The 15,153-nt window shown below is 39.9% G+C and overlaps 2 protein-coding genes across 3 annotated transcripts in view; one reads left to right on the forward strand and one right to left on the reverse strand.

Moving 5' to 3' along the window:
- The window catches only part of LOC140952038 (cytochrome P450 3A24-like), a 33,694-nt gene extending 19,099 nt beyond the window's left edge, over positions 1 to 14,595 (reverse strand). The window contains exon 1 of one of the 2 annotated variants that reach the window (XM_073401445.1): positions 1,654 to 1,811. In XM_073401445.1, the coding sequence (XP_073257546.1) occupies positions 1,654 to 1,745 (92 nt within the window). In that variant the 5' untranslated portion in view covers positions 1,746 to 1,811. Of the gene's footprint in view, positions 1 to 1,653; positions 1,812 to 14,454 lie in introns of those variants that run through there. The other variant, XM_073401446.1, reaches the window with a different exon arrangement.
- LOC140952037 (uncharacterized) lies at positions 4,477 to 14,616 on the forward strand. The gene is made up of 10 exons (XM_073401444.1): positions 4,477 to 6,093; positions 7,310 to 7,482; positions 8,240 to 8,417; positions 9,135 to 9,248; positions 9,619 to 9,724; positions 11,515 to 11,800; positions 12,445 to 12,502; positions 12,978 to 13,102; positions 13,546 to 13,626; positions 14,433 to 14,616. The coding sequence occupies exons 1-10, from the start codon at positions 4,954 to 4,956 to the stop codon at positions 14,614 to 14,616; spliced, it is 2,445 nt and encodes an 814-aa protein (XP_073257545.1). The 5' UTR covers positions 4,477 to 4,953.
- The last annotated feature ends 537 nt before the right edge of the window (positions 14,617 to 15,153 follow it).

Raw genomic sequence — 15,153 nt, forward strand, 5'->3', positions numbered from 1 at the left:
AATGCAAGGACATTGGCCACAGCTGTCTTTTAAATGCAGAGGCAGCCACTTTCAATAACTGCATACTAATGGGAGGAGGGTGTCTGAATAGGTCTCTATACCCATAAAAAATGCATCACCGAAAAACTGAATGCAGTGTATTTTCCACTTTACTGCACTTTTCACAAACATGCGAACTCTAAAGTTCAAAAGCCACCTTCACAATTGCGTTTTTCGCTGCCGTCAATCACAATTACGATCACAAGCAACGAACCTTGAAACACAGAAACACACAAAACGGATCGAAATCCACCAATCACAAATCACAAACCTTGACCTTTTGAACCCGTCAAAGTAAAGTTTTGTTTCCTAAGAGGTCCGTTCAGATGATTGACGGCAGTAAAAAACGCAATCGTCAGTTGGCTTTTGAACTTCAGAATTCGCATGTTTGTGAAAAGCGCAATAATTCAACGAACTGTTTGACATATGCATTGCTCTTTTCTTTTGATTGATGAGAGGTTGCAAAAGCCCAACTCCTTGATCAGATCAGTTGTTGTTCCTTGCGATGGTTACAGGAAAGCAGGTTGGATTGAATACAGTCTTAACAGGCAGGGCCCAGTTGTTTGAAGGCCAATTAGCGCTTAACCCGCATTTCTTTTTCTTGTGTTCAAAAGCATTTTCTTGCATAATTTTCTCTGTTACTTTTAGAGCTTCCAATCATCAACTTGTCGACAAAAAGGAAACAAAATGAAACGCTTTTTAAGCTTTCAAATCTGAATTCAAATCTCGCACTAACCCTGCGTTATCTTAACCCGCCTTTGAACAACTTGGCCCAGATTTACAATTTGACTATCTAAGCTAGAAGATGGACATTTCTCAAAGATGGATGCTTAGAGCTGGTCCCAAAGGTGTCTGCCTTAGAGAGACTGCACTCATGGTAAACTTGACTGTTCAGACAATTTTTCATGGATATCAATGAACAAACAAAGAAAGAATGAATTTTATTTGCTTCGGTTTGTACAGGCCTGTTTGCACTTACATAAATAAATTGTGATTTTTTGAGACTTAAGTTTTCAAGCGCAATTTTTAGGCAGTTTCCAAACTTTATGAAGTAGGTTTTGTAAAGCCTAAATTACCACAGGTGTGTCTCTTGCACAGAGAGGGTTCAATCAAATGTTTGGATGCAAAATTCAAATATGCCCTACCCCCACAATATATTTCTTCAGGTTTTGCTTCATGCTGTCACGCTTGTTCCGTTTCGAATGAAAACCGTTCTCTGTGACACAGAGAATCGACGAAAGCCGAACGAAATCTACGTCGAGCATAGAAAACTCAAAACATGACGGGCGCGGCCCTTCATGATCTTTGAATGTTTTATAGTTTTTGGGGTATTTGGTCTCAGGTCTTCGTTTTCCGAGACAGGCAAGCTTGACCTCGGTACGCAAAAGAGACCTCCGCTGGCTTACGTCACGAAAAGGAATCATTGGATTCTAAAATATAATCAGTTTTTTGAAAGAAAGATGAAGAAAACATTCGGGATTCCATTCTCAAAACAAAATCAATATACCGTGAAGATCCAAGACCTGGCTAGCAACGTGAAAATTCGGAAAGTAAACAAGGAGGCGATATTTGTTCCTAGCTAAATTGCAAGATTACTCAATGTTTTCAACTTACCAAGCTAGCAGAATAAAAGCACCAATTAAGGAAGTAATCCACAGATTTTCGAATACTGCCAACTTTCGAAGGATTTCTATCAAAGAATCCATGGTGCATTTGCGCGCAATAGTGAATCGAACCGCACAAAACTAGACCCTGGGAAGGTTTGCACTCGCTGCGAGTGATCACGTGCTATCATTTCCCTAGGGAGGGGCCATCGAGGCCGGCATTATGGGGCCCGCAAAATCACTGGTGGTTTTATAGACTTTTAAATTTTCCATCGCCAACTAGACAAGATATCACAAAAGACCAGGAAGTCTAGACGCAAATTATTGGTTACTAGTTTAAAAACCTAAGGTTCACCGCTTAATGATGACCTTGAAAGAGGAGTTCTAAAATCAGTATCATTTAATACCGCAAAAAATGAACTTGAGAACAAAAATATCGTAGAACAAAGAACTGATGATTATTATTGGTAGTTAGGTAGTAGTAGTTTAGTTTAGGTCGTTTAAAAACTGTAGACGATTGTTGAAACAACGCAACTGATTCACTGGCCGGCAACAAATGAGTTGACCGTGTACTGAAAAGTTTCATTAAAGGACCAAATAAGTGCATAACTTGTTCTCACTGACTATTTCAGCCAAATAAGAGAGGTTTAGCTCATGGAGTTCAGATAGTGGAAAAGCAGTCAGCAGTCAGTGATGATGACGGCCGCGTCTTTTGAAGCTGGCTAGTTTTAATGAATAAAAAAGCTATAATAGAATAAAGTCAATCTTGTTAAAGGGCCATAATTAGTTTTACAATAATGTGCCCTTCTCCATTCTAATTTTTTTATTTCTTGACGTGTACGCTGTTCTTACCTCCGCACTTCTCTTCGCGCCTTCCTTAATATCGTTGTTCTCTCTTCATTCTAGGAAAGGACAGGTAGCCCAAGCTCACGAAAAGGACAACTAGACTTAGTAAAGAAAGTAGAGGCGGGAATTGCTCTGAAATGGCCAAAACTGCCGAGGAAACGCAACAAATGAAGCACGAAGGTATGGTGGAAATTCTCCGGTACTTTTATTGCTCTTTTTGACTCCTAATCGCGATCACCGTCTATAATTCCCATACAAACCCATACAATCTATACATTACACAACAACGATTCGCGCTAGTGAGCTTGGGCTACCTACGCGTCCCGATAATAAGGACGTCGCAAAGAGGAGAAAGGTACAGAATATGGGGAGTTGAAAAGGAGAGGGGCGAAGTTACCATCGCCGATCCGGATTCCTTTTCAAGCCACTCCCCATGATCTCATCGGCCGGAACAGGCCCTGAAGACTCTAACAAGGATGAAGTATAAATTCTTCGCCGAATTGCGTTGCGGCATAGCAAAAAACTTAAATATATAAAGAAGAGGATAGAGGTGTTGTTGAAGGTAGATTACAAAATAGCCTGCGTTGCAGCCGGCCCTCTTAACCAAGGTTTAGAGCGTTTGCGACGCAGGCAAATTACAAAACTGAGTCTTGCGTGATCAAGTAGTTCATTTAAAATTTATTTCGAGGTAGAGGTAAACATTTACTTTACATTTAGAGGGGTCTTAGCGATATCTTGAACAGCAGAGTTTGCTACAACTTGCCACGCATGCATGCCTGTGTTAAATGTATCCTGCTCTCTCTTCTTTAGTAAGTTGGTGATGATGTCATTCGCCTCTGCAACATCTGCAGGGATACCATGGATACGTGTTGTCCCATACAATCTCACCCTAATCTGGGCAGAACTGCGATCTACTAGGTAAAACGCAACAATGAAATTAAAGATGTGTGCCGCCTCCCCCCTCCTCTCCCCACATGTTAACCAAAAGATGTTCGAGGGAGAAGTAGTCTCCTTACAAACGTAAAAAAGACCATCGTCAACTACTCACGAAATTTTTGCGGGAGTTTATTTTTGCAGATTGGCGATTTTTTGTGTATTGCGGGAAATAAGTTTTGCGATTAGGACAGATTGGTTTTTCTAGCTCGGAATTAATTGTTGAGATTTTCAGAAAGTACCCAGTACCCAGCATTGATAATATTTTCGTTTTTGTTGAGTACGTGCCATAGAAATACATCAAGCAATAAACCAGTATTTTGTCGTTTCTGAATGAAAGGGGCAAGTTGTGACTGAACAGACACGATTTCTTAGTACTGTATTTTTGTGTAGCGAATTTAAGTTAGAGAATATTTACTCTGGAGTAAATTTTCGCGGGAAAAATGTCTGCAGTAACTTTTATTTGCGGGAACTTGTTTTTGCGGATCGCTGGAAAGACCGCAAAAATTAGAACCCGCAAAAATTTCGTGCCACACGGTATTCCCAAGGGAATATTTCTATAAAAAGGGTACAAAAAAACTCGGGTGAAACCGCGTCTACGAGACAGAGCTTCGTTCTTCATTGTTCGCAACCGTGTTAATATTGTTCAAAAAAAAAATTGCTTGCGTGCTGGCAAAACAGCCAGATGAACGCGATATACAAACCTGCGAAAGTTTACAATTTTCTTGGCTTACTTCACTAATACCTGACAAACGTAGATACAACACACGCGACGGAGAGCGTGAACTAGCAAGCTCACATAGCTTAAATTATCAGTAAAAAAAACGGTATATGTTTTTTTTAAATCTAAACTTTAAGTACCAGAAATCATGGTGGTTGGCCATGAATTACAAAATAGTTTCTGATACCAGTTATTCAGTTTTTATGGAGAAAATAAGTAATTTCTCTGCATTTTTTATTAGCAGCAGGTACTTTGGATCTCTTCCAAAAACTGAAAAAAAATTAAGTAACCATTGTATAAACTTTTTCTTTTTTTACAATACAGTGTAGGAGACTGAGAGACTTGCCTTTCAGGGGTGTCTAACAAAAACCATACCAAAAAAAAGCATTTAACACAGTTAACTGTAGATCACTCGAACATGATACTAAGTTCAAAAACCTTACGACAATTGTGATACGGGCAATTATTTAAAATTCGCATATTTTATTAATTTTTTAAAAGGTGCAAAGTGTATAGCGTCCTTTTGTGGCTTCTAAAAAGCTGAGTTCATTATTAAATGGATCCCACAGCAGAAGCAGATGATGACGACTCTCCAACGTGTTGTGTAGCGTTCTTTTTTGAGCTGATAATTCGAAAGTTGATTGAAAAAACACCCGAGTATATGTATTTTGTTCTTGCAGCTGAAGGATGAGCTGCGAAATGCAGTGAGTACTTTGGCCGTTTCGCTTCAGGAGAGTTTACATTGAACGTCTAGTGGGTTTGCAAAAAGGCGTACGTGAAGCTTGAACAAGCTATTTTTTAAGAACTAGAATGGCCTTGCGACTTCACAACACCAGAATACTCCAGGATAACACTTGCTGTTTCAATTTCATCTTTGAAGACTTTTCCAATATCGGCGAATGTGTGTATTCAAAGCCGTTCGCTTTCGCTGGTTATCGCTGGCGTTTTCAAGGCGGAATAAAGGGAGGACAGTTTAATGTTTTTTTGAGATGGCTCGGTGGAGGGCAGTTCACTGAGAAACTTAAGTGCAAGATACGATTTTCCGTACAAATTATCAACAACAACGACCCTTCGAAGTCTGTAAGAGCTGGCAACATGAATGAGGACGACGAATTTCCTAAAGTTTTATTTGGAACAGGATGGAGCAAGCTAGCGCCAGTGGATGTAATTGAGAAGCCCAACTCGGGCTTTTTGGATCATAACAACTTGTTTGTGGAGATGCAGTGTTCGATGGTACAGACCGTATTTGAGGATAAGTTAGTCATCAATTTGTCATCCCGCACAAGCCACGTCACCAGCTCAAAGTTTTCTCTCTTTGGCGAGGAATGGTATCTGGTACTTTACCCAAAAGGGGAACCGAAGAAAAATTCTGGCCAACATTCTGAACATGCCGCGGCGTATTTACACAGAGAAGAACCGTCGATGTTAAGGTTTAAAGCTACGTATTCAATTTACATCCGAGACGGGCGTGAGGTACAAGTAACCCATAACTTCTCCGATAGCAATGCCAGTACAGCTTTTGGTATTGAGAAGTTTATGCGCTCCAAGGATCTCAAGGCAATCTCCAAGGGAGGGATGGTCTCCATTGGAGTAAAAATCACCAGCATTGAGCCTTACTATTACCTTGGTTTTGACACAGCCAGGTGGAATCCTCAAGATCATCAAGGGATTGAGTGTGTAATCGAGGGTGCAGACTTGGCATTGAAAATGAGGTCCCTGGATCAGAAGACGCTGGATTTTAGCCTGACGTTTGATCCCGGACCAAAGTTTCTTCACTCGGAATTGGACGAGAGTGCTTATTACATGAAGATCCTTTGGAGCATCCGAGTGATCTGTCTCAAGGACGATAATATAAGTGTGACCGTGAACTCGTGGGATGTTGCTGGTAGAAGCGCATTCTGTCACAGTCAAGACGAAATGATCATGAACACAACTCTGGAGTTAAATGAGGTATATCACTATCACTATCATCATTAATTGATATTATTATTATTATTTCTATTTCTATTATTATTATTTAATGAAGGAATCGGAAATGGCCGATCAAGGGCAAAAACATTCACCTCCACTCAAATTGACAAAACCCTACGAACGAAAACACTAGTCCACTACAGCTGGCAGCCGATTATGTTATTACCCAGGCGCCACTGTTAACAAAACCCAACGTTAACTTCATTTCGGCCGAGATCGGTAAAGTGTCCCTGATGAACAATTTATTCCGGCACATTTTTCAAGTGAGCGCGGTGTTAACAAGTCGTCAAAAATAACGCATTTAAAAGGCTCCTAAGGAGGGGTCAGTGAATTTATGAGCTCAATTCTCAAACAATCTCTTCCGCAAGGTCTTGATGTCTCCGTATAAAAGGTAATTTTACAGAATTTTTTAATCATTTTGGTTATTTTGTTGTAGGGTCTGCCGGATTATGCCGGCATAATTTTGAGCATAATACTATATCTGGAGCATCAGGCATAATGCTGGCATAATACTATTTTTTTGGAGCATAACGCCTCTGTTTCTGAAAACTGTGAGAGGTGTATGCAAATTTTGCCAGCAACTCGCTCTTAGCGACACTATAGAATGTACAAAGTTGATAAAAGTGGGATTATTTTAACTTGATACGTTAGACTAGTACCCAGTGCATTTTGCTATAATCCAAGTTCATTGGAGAAAGACATATACTAAGCCTTTCAATGGCTCACAATTTCCGACCTTTCGCTTGCTCATCAAATGTTTAACTGAATAATTATTGTCTCACAATTCTTTCAAAAATGAAAGACTAGGAATGTTTATTAACAGATACAGGCCGATGCGGGGGGGGGGGGGGGGGGGGTTGGGGTGGAAGTGTCATTTTAGTCCGGCATAATTTGAGCATAATACCTCCAGTCGAGCATAATTTTGAGCATAATACCCTAGTTTCACGGGTGACGCCCGAAAGCATAATACTCTATTTTTCGAGCATAATCCGGCAGACCCTATTTTGTTGTTGGTTGGAAATTTGAAAATGCCTGTAGAGTGGTTGTCACGTTAAGTTTCGAAAATATTTTCATGGTTGTCTTTGTTCTAGACCTGCGATAGACAAACCAATATTGATCATTGTTGACACTGAAAAATCAGTGCAAAAATACAGCTACCGCTTCAAATGCGGATGTACCTCTCTTGTATTTTTAGGTGTTGAATCCTTACAGTCCTTACTTAGACGACGAGAAGCATGTGTGTGTTCGGTTAGTCATAAAAAATATCAATGAAGTTTATGATCCTCTTCTGGTGAACTCCGACAAGCACAGCATTGCGAAGCTGAGAGAAGTGAACGCAATGAACAAAGCGACACTGGAACATTTCTGGTAAGACCTACACTTGTATCAGTACACTAAGTCAAACAGCAATCAATTGAGTGTAACAAGCAACTACCCTCCAGAAATAAAATGGAGACAAGGTAACACTATCTGTTATCCCGGAGAAACGGATAGGCGACCGGGTAGGGCAATGATGTCATTACGACAGGTGGACAATCATGGCTCAGTTTAAAATTAATGAACGCAACGGTGTAACTTAAGGTCCCTAATGATAACAAATGACTGCTCGGCGCGAGAAAATTCCCCACAGAAGAGTTCCTAAAGGTCTTGGAATCAGGTCCACAAAATGAAGGCTGCATAACAAAGGGACAAATAACAAATCTGCTTTTTTAACGGAAATTAGCCCGCAATGCGTCCCCATCTCCGTGCCCGCCTGCTCGCACTTTCTAGCTTTCCTTCTATACCCCATAAGAAAACCTGTATGCATGGTGATAAATTATGAAAGAAGGTAAATGTCGACGCTCGGTAAATAAATGAGAAAGATGTTACAGTCGAAAGTTTTCTTGACATTACTCCTGTAAGTCCCACGGGTGACCAAAATTAATTTTCTCTCACAATATCAACACATATTCAAGAGAAAAGGTTGTAAGAATTGATAAAATGATCCCCAAAGGAGAAAGCCATTGATCTTTAATCGAATTCTCTTAACTGATTCTTTAAACCAATGTATGGAGATCCGTTTGGAGAATTTGTATTTGGGTATTGGGGATAAAGCACAAATGTTGCCGTATGCCTTATTTTACAGGAAAGATCAACTAGATGTTGTAGCTTCCGAGAAAGATCGGTTATTAGCTGACAAGGAGGAAGAGATCGCAGCAAAACAGGGGGAGCTTGAAGAGAAAGAAGCTCTTATTCAAGAACTAGAGAAGGAGATTAGTGAGAGCAAAGAGTGCCTTGCAGAGATCGAGAGTACTGTTGACGAGGTTACTTACATAATTTTCCATATTTCGCTATTTAATTCAGTTGTATGAACTCAAGCCCTGTTACAAATATGAGTACAGTCGAACAACCATGTGCGATCTCCTCTCGTAGGCGACCACTTATCCAAAACACCAAAATTTTTCCAGCCAAAGTCCTATAATCAGAATCTAATGATTATAGTCCCTCCCCCGTTGAGTCACTTGACGCATGGTGTGATCTCTTTGTTCGCTTTATGTACTACGCCACTCACAGTATACGATAGCCTGTGAACAGCAGACGCATTTCCGGTCGTCGCTTCTCTCCCTCCTCCTTTCGGAGGGAGAGAAGCGACGACCGGAAATGCGTCTGCTGTTCGCAGGCTAAGTATACGACGAACTTCAGACAACATCTAACTACACATCTCGTAACTTAGGAACTGTATGCAGAAAAGTTTCTTCCAAAAAGTATTCCTGTTTCTTCTGAACTCGATCCTTTCACTTCAAACAACTTTGAGTCCTGTAATCTGTAACTCGATTAACCGATGATACGCAAAGATAAATACCCGTCCTCAGTCAAGCATTCATACTCAAGATCACTCTCGTCATATACCATATGCATAATCACTCACGTAATAGCCGCTCTCAAGGGTAAACCCCATCCCCAACTTTCAACTTTCCCACCTACTACCTGAGTTGACGTCATCGCAATAATAAACGTTTGTGCTTATTTTTTTCCTCAAGATTGATGGAAAAAAAGTGAGCAGTATAAAGGACCTCATCGAAGAAGCTCAGCCGGACCAAGAGCAACTTGAGAAGCAACAGGAAGTTGCAGAAAAATTAAGATCCTTTTTGATGGTGAGAGGGCATTTTTATTTTCATAGAAATTGGGCGACAAGCTACTAGAGAGACGATTAAGTCCAACAAGCCTGGAAACGAACCACGTCCTCTGGGCTTTCCTGACTGATTTTCAACATAATTTCACGTTTTTCCACTGACTTAACGACTACAACAACGCTTTATTAGCATATTTCACGTCTAGAATCAGTGAGATGGAGTCTCTGGAAGGAAACCTTTTATGCACCTATTCAAATGAAGCATCTTTTACTTCTGCAACGTATCAGTACTGTATGGGGGATTTCCATAATGACTTTTTTGTTTGTAGAACTACATTATTTTCGCACTGTTAGGACTGATAGTACAGTATACCTTTTTTCCCAAACCTCAGGAGCAGCTTCCATTTACTGTCAGTCGTATTTCTGTGGTTGGTGCCGCTGGTCAGGGGACAACCATCGGTGGATACCGTGAACTAGACTTGGCAGTATTTGTTAAAGGTAGGATGTTTGGCACTTACTGTAACCCTTAAAACCGCTCGTGTACCAACTGGAACTTATTCAGGGGGAACTCAAGATCAGTAGCACCAAAACATGTGTGGTGACCCATATCTTTACTATTATCAAAAAGATTCGGTTCTATAAGATGAGTTGACGACGACATCTTAACACCGTAAAAAGATTCCTCAAAAGCCAACGTTTCGATTGCTAGCCCTTCGTCATAGTTAATCACGGTGTGCTAATGTTAATTAACATGGACAACAAGAATAAAAGATTTGTGTTTCACTCCCCACCGACAGAGTATAACACTAACAGACTAACCACTTCTTACTCAACCACACCAATGCGATTTGCGCTTTTATCGACCTTCAAGACCAATGTTATTCTTGCCTAGAACATCAAGCAACTCAGTGGAGCCAAGCAAGCGCACTTTCCTTCTTTGCGATTTATGTTGGTCTCATTATCACACTCTGTAATTTACGACGGAATAAACTATTGTTGTAATCATCCCTTCAATAGCGTTGTACATAAGTTGGATTGATTTAAAGTAATAGCAGCACACTCACAGCTGGTTCCAGGGTCAGCCGTGTCATTGGAGTGACCTGCTTTTTCTTTTTTTCAAAAAAAAAAGCAATTTTTATTGTTTCTAAAAGGAAGTATCCCTGTCCGTGGTGTTCAAAAGCCGAGCTTCCGCGCGCACAAGGCATTTGCCAAATCTAGCTTGAAAACATTAGCCTGTGTGTGCGCCCGTCCGTACTTATGGAAACTGTAATTAGCCTTAAAAAACAGTACGGTGTTAATTGAAATACTTAGAGTCTTCCTCAGAGGTAGGACCTTAAGAACGTGTTGTATTTGTAAGGCGGAGGCTCTCTGAACTAATACTTAGCAGGATGAAAGTCCTGTCTGACTGATCCAAGGGACGGTTGGACTTGAAGTCTCCACAGCTGTCTTAAATATGGCTCCATGTTGTTTCTCTTCACCACGACCCCACTATTATCCGGTACAGTAGTTCAATTACTATCCATTGCTGGGATAATGCAACTAACCACTCACAATTAACTCTTACATTCAGCGTACAACGCTATCATTACCCAACTTTTGAACAACTGAGCCCAGGTGTAAAAATGGGTTACCAGCAGTTTATTAAAGCAGTGTCATTAAACCAAAACCAAAGCAGTGACTTAAGACCAATCACAACAGATGCAGACAATTCAAAAGGGAACCAATAACAATTTCACCCACATGAATGTACCGCAGCTAAGTGCGAGAAAACGTCTCAAATCAAGAAACAATTGATTTAGGTTTTTAATTCCGATTGGTCAGGAAAGGATCAAGCTACCCTGCGAGCAGAGCTTGACTACGCGACAGACAAGTTACGCGAATGACTTCGTAGACGCTAAAAGTCATGCTTGCAAGAGAGAAACCTCTGCTCGCAGTGCAGGATTAAGCACGAGATTTTACAGCCAATCACAACAGATGCAGACAACACAATAGGGAACCAATCAAAACCGGCGCTAAACGCGGGAAAACGCATGTAATCAAAACACGATTGAATTCCGATAGGTCAAGAAAAGATGGAGTCCCGGCCCTCCGCGATAACACGTGCGTGCATTTGGAATGACCTTGTAGTAAGAAGAAAAGCCATTGACAAGCGAAGGATCCTTAATTCCTTATTGCTTTACTTTCAAGTCACATACCAGCTGTGTAGGTCGCTTACACCAGAATATTGTACAGTAACTTGACCCCAATTGACCTTTTTGCGTGAAAAGTTTTTTTTTTAAATTTTCCAGACCTTCCTAGAACCGAACACAAGAGCTGGCTACCTGCTATAGTATTTACTATCAAGACCTTGCTAAAGCAAGAAGGCAGCAAAACAGCAGACCAGACAGATGAGGAGCAGTCTGCCACGAGTAAACTTCCTCCATGTTCAGACTTCATGACAACCCAAACAGCAGTGCTGTTCAAATGTGACAGTGTTAATGTAGTGGTCATACCACTTAACGACTGGGAACCAATGGGAAGTTTTACAGCTTTGTACAAACAGAGCCTGAGTCAGCCGGCAGATGCACAGTTGTTGTAAGTTCATTTAGATGAAGGTTCTTTCATGACCATTTCTCACTCCATCTACCATTTCAAGCCACGATAAAACAATATCATAATCATGATAGCATGTTTCATCTAAACTACACCTTGCGGACATATGTCCACATATGTCAGACACCTCTTTACCACAGAAGGATCCCTGGGTCTCAAAGATACGAAAGTTCATACAATTCTTTACTTTGTAATAGACACCTCTATACTGCAGTCGCTTAGCCCTCACCCTCTTGTGCCCTTAGTTGGACTGTTTAAATTCCTCAGTGTAAAGCAGAGGACACCTTTCCCTCACGAATGAAATCCCCGCCACACGGACTAAATGTTTTAAGGCTAAACCTCTTTACTAAGAACATTACGGCACTAACAGTCCACAAACGATTTAACCACAAATTCAAGTTTTATAGTGGACTGAACTAATTCTTTCTTGCTAAAAGACACAAAATCAAAGAGACGTGACTTCTTATTTCTTACCTTAACTGATAAGCTCACACCAACTATATCAGTTATCTACACAGATTGCGATATATTTCACTAACTTTGAATACTTTTCTTGAATAAAAGAAAATCGCCCTTTCAAATCAATGCTGCCATGAATCAGACCAGAAAGTGTTCTTTCCTTTCAGCTACAATATTTCAGTTTGTGAGAGGCAGACAGAGTTTATTTGCACGCAGGATTCCAAGGTAGTTTATAGCGTCTACTTATTTGACCTTTCTATGCACAAAGTTTGAATTGATGCCTTTCCTTTTTTAAGTACCAAAAAAACTAAACATTCACTTTGATAGCTTGCAATATATTCTTAAGATCCAAATATGTTAAATGACGTGCGTTTATCAACAACAATGAAAGGTTTGGAATGTAATGCAGTTCTAATGAATGTATTTTGGCAATACTCACCTTACAACTCATAAAAATATCACGTATAAGGATGACATTGGATTTTACATTAATTTGTTCTAGGCTCTAAAAAAATTGAAATACTCGCTGTTCATTGTGTTGTAAATTGTTAATCTGGATTACAAGTTAATTTAACAAAGTGCCCTTATGTCCACAATTTCCTCCTTACAGTTATTCATTTCATTCATTTTACAATAGTCCTTATCCTGAGAACAAGGTTAAAACTTAAAACTTGATGTTGATGTGTATAATTTTCCTCAGTGCAAGGATCTAATCCGTATTGTTAAGGTGTGGAGTAACACTGTTGCCTGGCGGAATTCATCATCCAAACCCAGTCAGTACCTACTGTCTCTGCTGGTCACTGCTGCTTATCAAGTGGTTAACGAGTAAGTAGGCTATTTTAGCATGGGATGGAGGTGGATTAAACAGAGGGGTTTTGTCTGATAACTTAGTGTAACAGCAAAGGGAAGGAGCAGCAAGTCATGGAGATGAAGCCAAGTTGATTAAGACAATTGGCAAAGTCAAATCACAGCCATTTTTACCAGAAAACTCCTTAGAAGGTCAGCACATATTGCCAGGAAGTTTTCAATCTGCCCTTTTGGAATGTTCTGGGTTAACTTACTTGTCATTCAAAGGAAAAGGAGGCAAGGCTAACCACTTGACATCACTGATAATGACACAAACATCTGACCTGAGACAAGGTCCTCTCAGAGTCTGTATGATGGGTCATTTAAACACTCTGCTAAGTTGTCTAACACACATTCGAACTTTCCACATCCTACCAAAAATTATTCTAATTTATTGTGATTTGTAACTTGCACTCTTGCAGGGGAAGTGAATCTCAGGCAGTAAGGGCAGACAAAGATGTGTTTTTAGAACTTGCAGACATGGTTGGTGATGACTCACTGGAGTAAGTAAACAACTCATACTAAATTCCTACTGTCCTAAGCAATCAATTTATCCCTTCTAAACACGTTTCCAACAAAGACAATGCATAATTGTAGAATGGCCTTCAAGTAAACCCCCGCCCCTGCCCCAAGCTACTATGTATAAATTAATGACTAATAAATCCTGCTGTTTAACTGACAAAATTAGGGGGGAACAGGAGGGGCGCAAACCTCCCACCTCCTGTACCTTGCATTCCCAGCTCCTCCCTCTTTTTTCTTGGCTTCCTTTGTTTTATAGCCTTTTTAGAGGTGAAATATTTTAAGCAGTGTTGCTTATTTCCACTATTTCTCTCACTCCACTCTTTTAGAACTCCCACCTCCCACCCTTTCCCATACTCACCCATACTCCCCCCATCCTCTATTCTCTTGAGCTCCCATCCCCTGTCCTCCCCAGCAAATAGACCATAAGAGAAATGTGAAATTATGATCACGAATTAGGGCAAAGTGGTGAGACCACTCTGCACTTTATCTTCTCCACCTCCCCAAAACATAATCCAAATGTAATACCGCGGCAAATTTCATATTGATTTTCCCTGATAACAGAGTCCTACTTACTGCTATAGCTTTAGCTATTGATGTCCTTAATGTTGAAAACACTTAGGCCACTAGAGTGCTGAGCACTCCTTTCCTAGGGCTTAATTCTGTAGCACACAGAATACACTTCTTGTTTCTACTCACAAATATTCATATAATTTTACTAACCAGTACTTGAATAATATCAGCAATAATATTACTATTATATTACTGAGCAGTTTTCTCTCTCATCTAGAGTATTCTGGAATGAATATTACTTGGCAGATGATTATCCACGTGAGAATTTTCCTGTTTCATTTGAGCTGCCAATCGTTCAAGATCCTGCTATTCCAACTCACAATGTGGCATCTGCTGGACTGGAGGACTGGGCTCAATTTAGGCGGGAGCTGTCGAAATGGGTTGCAAAATTGACTCTTTGATGGCATCTTTCTTAACCTTGCTTTATGTTATTTTTCCAATCCAATACTCTCACAACATGACCCTGTCAGACCTTGCTGTAAGAATCCACATGTGCTGCAAAAATATCCCAAGACATAAACAATGAATCAAAATTAAAAATATAACTGAGAATAAAACAATTTATTAGAACACATTAGCAAAGTCTAGAGTATGCTAGTCTATGTTTAAGTACAATAATAAAACATTATAGTAATAATAAACTGGCAAAAACTACTTCAAAACCTTGTCTTTCAGAATATAAAATTGTGATGCATTCCTACATTTAAGTGAGCTTGAGATTGCAAAAACCCCTTTTTGATAGGAACAATGCAAGCAGGCATATTATTATACTGTCATTTATTTATGTCAGTTTATTTTCTGGAAGTATTTTGAAAATAACCCCCACATTTCACTGACTTGTAAAAAGTATCCAATAATAAGTTTTAAGCATTTTAATTAACAGATCAAGGTCTTTCCTTTTGGGAAAAAATATAATATTTTAGTCAGCTAATTATATT

Source organism: Porites lutea, chromosome 11, assembly GCF_958299795.1.
Source record: "Porites lutea chromosome 11, jaPorLute2.1, whole genome shotgun sequence".
Lineage (NCBI taxonomy): Eukaryota > Metazoa > Cnidaria > Anthozoa > Scleractinia > Poritidae > Porites > Porites lutea.

Excerpts from the sequence above, each read along its gene's own strand:
- LOC140952037 (XM_073401444.1), top strand. The coding sequence starts at position 4,954 with ATGGCCTTGCGACTTCACAACACCAGAATACTCCAGGATAACACTTGC. Across the intron at positions 12,503-12,977 it reads TTTGCACGCAGGATTCCAAG|TGCAAGGATCTAATCCGTAT; the intron begins GTAGTTTATAGC and ends AATTTTCCTCAG. Across the intron at positions 13,627-14,432 it reads GTTGGTGATGACTCACTGGA|AGTATTCTGGAATGAATATT; the intron begins GTAAGTAAACAA and ends TCTCTCATCTAG.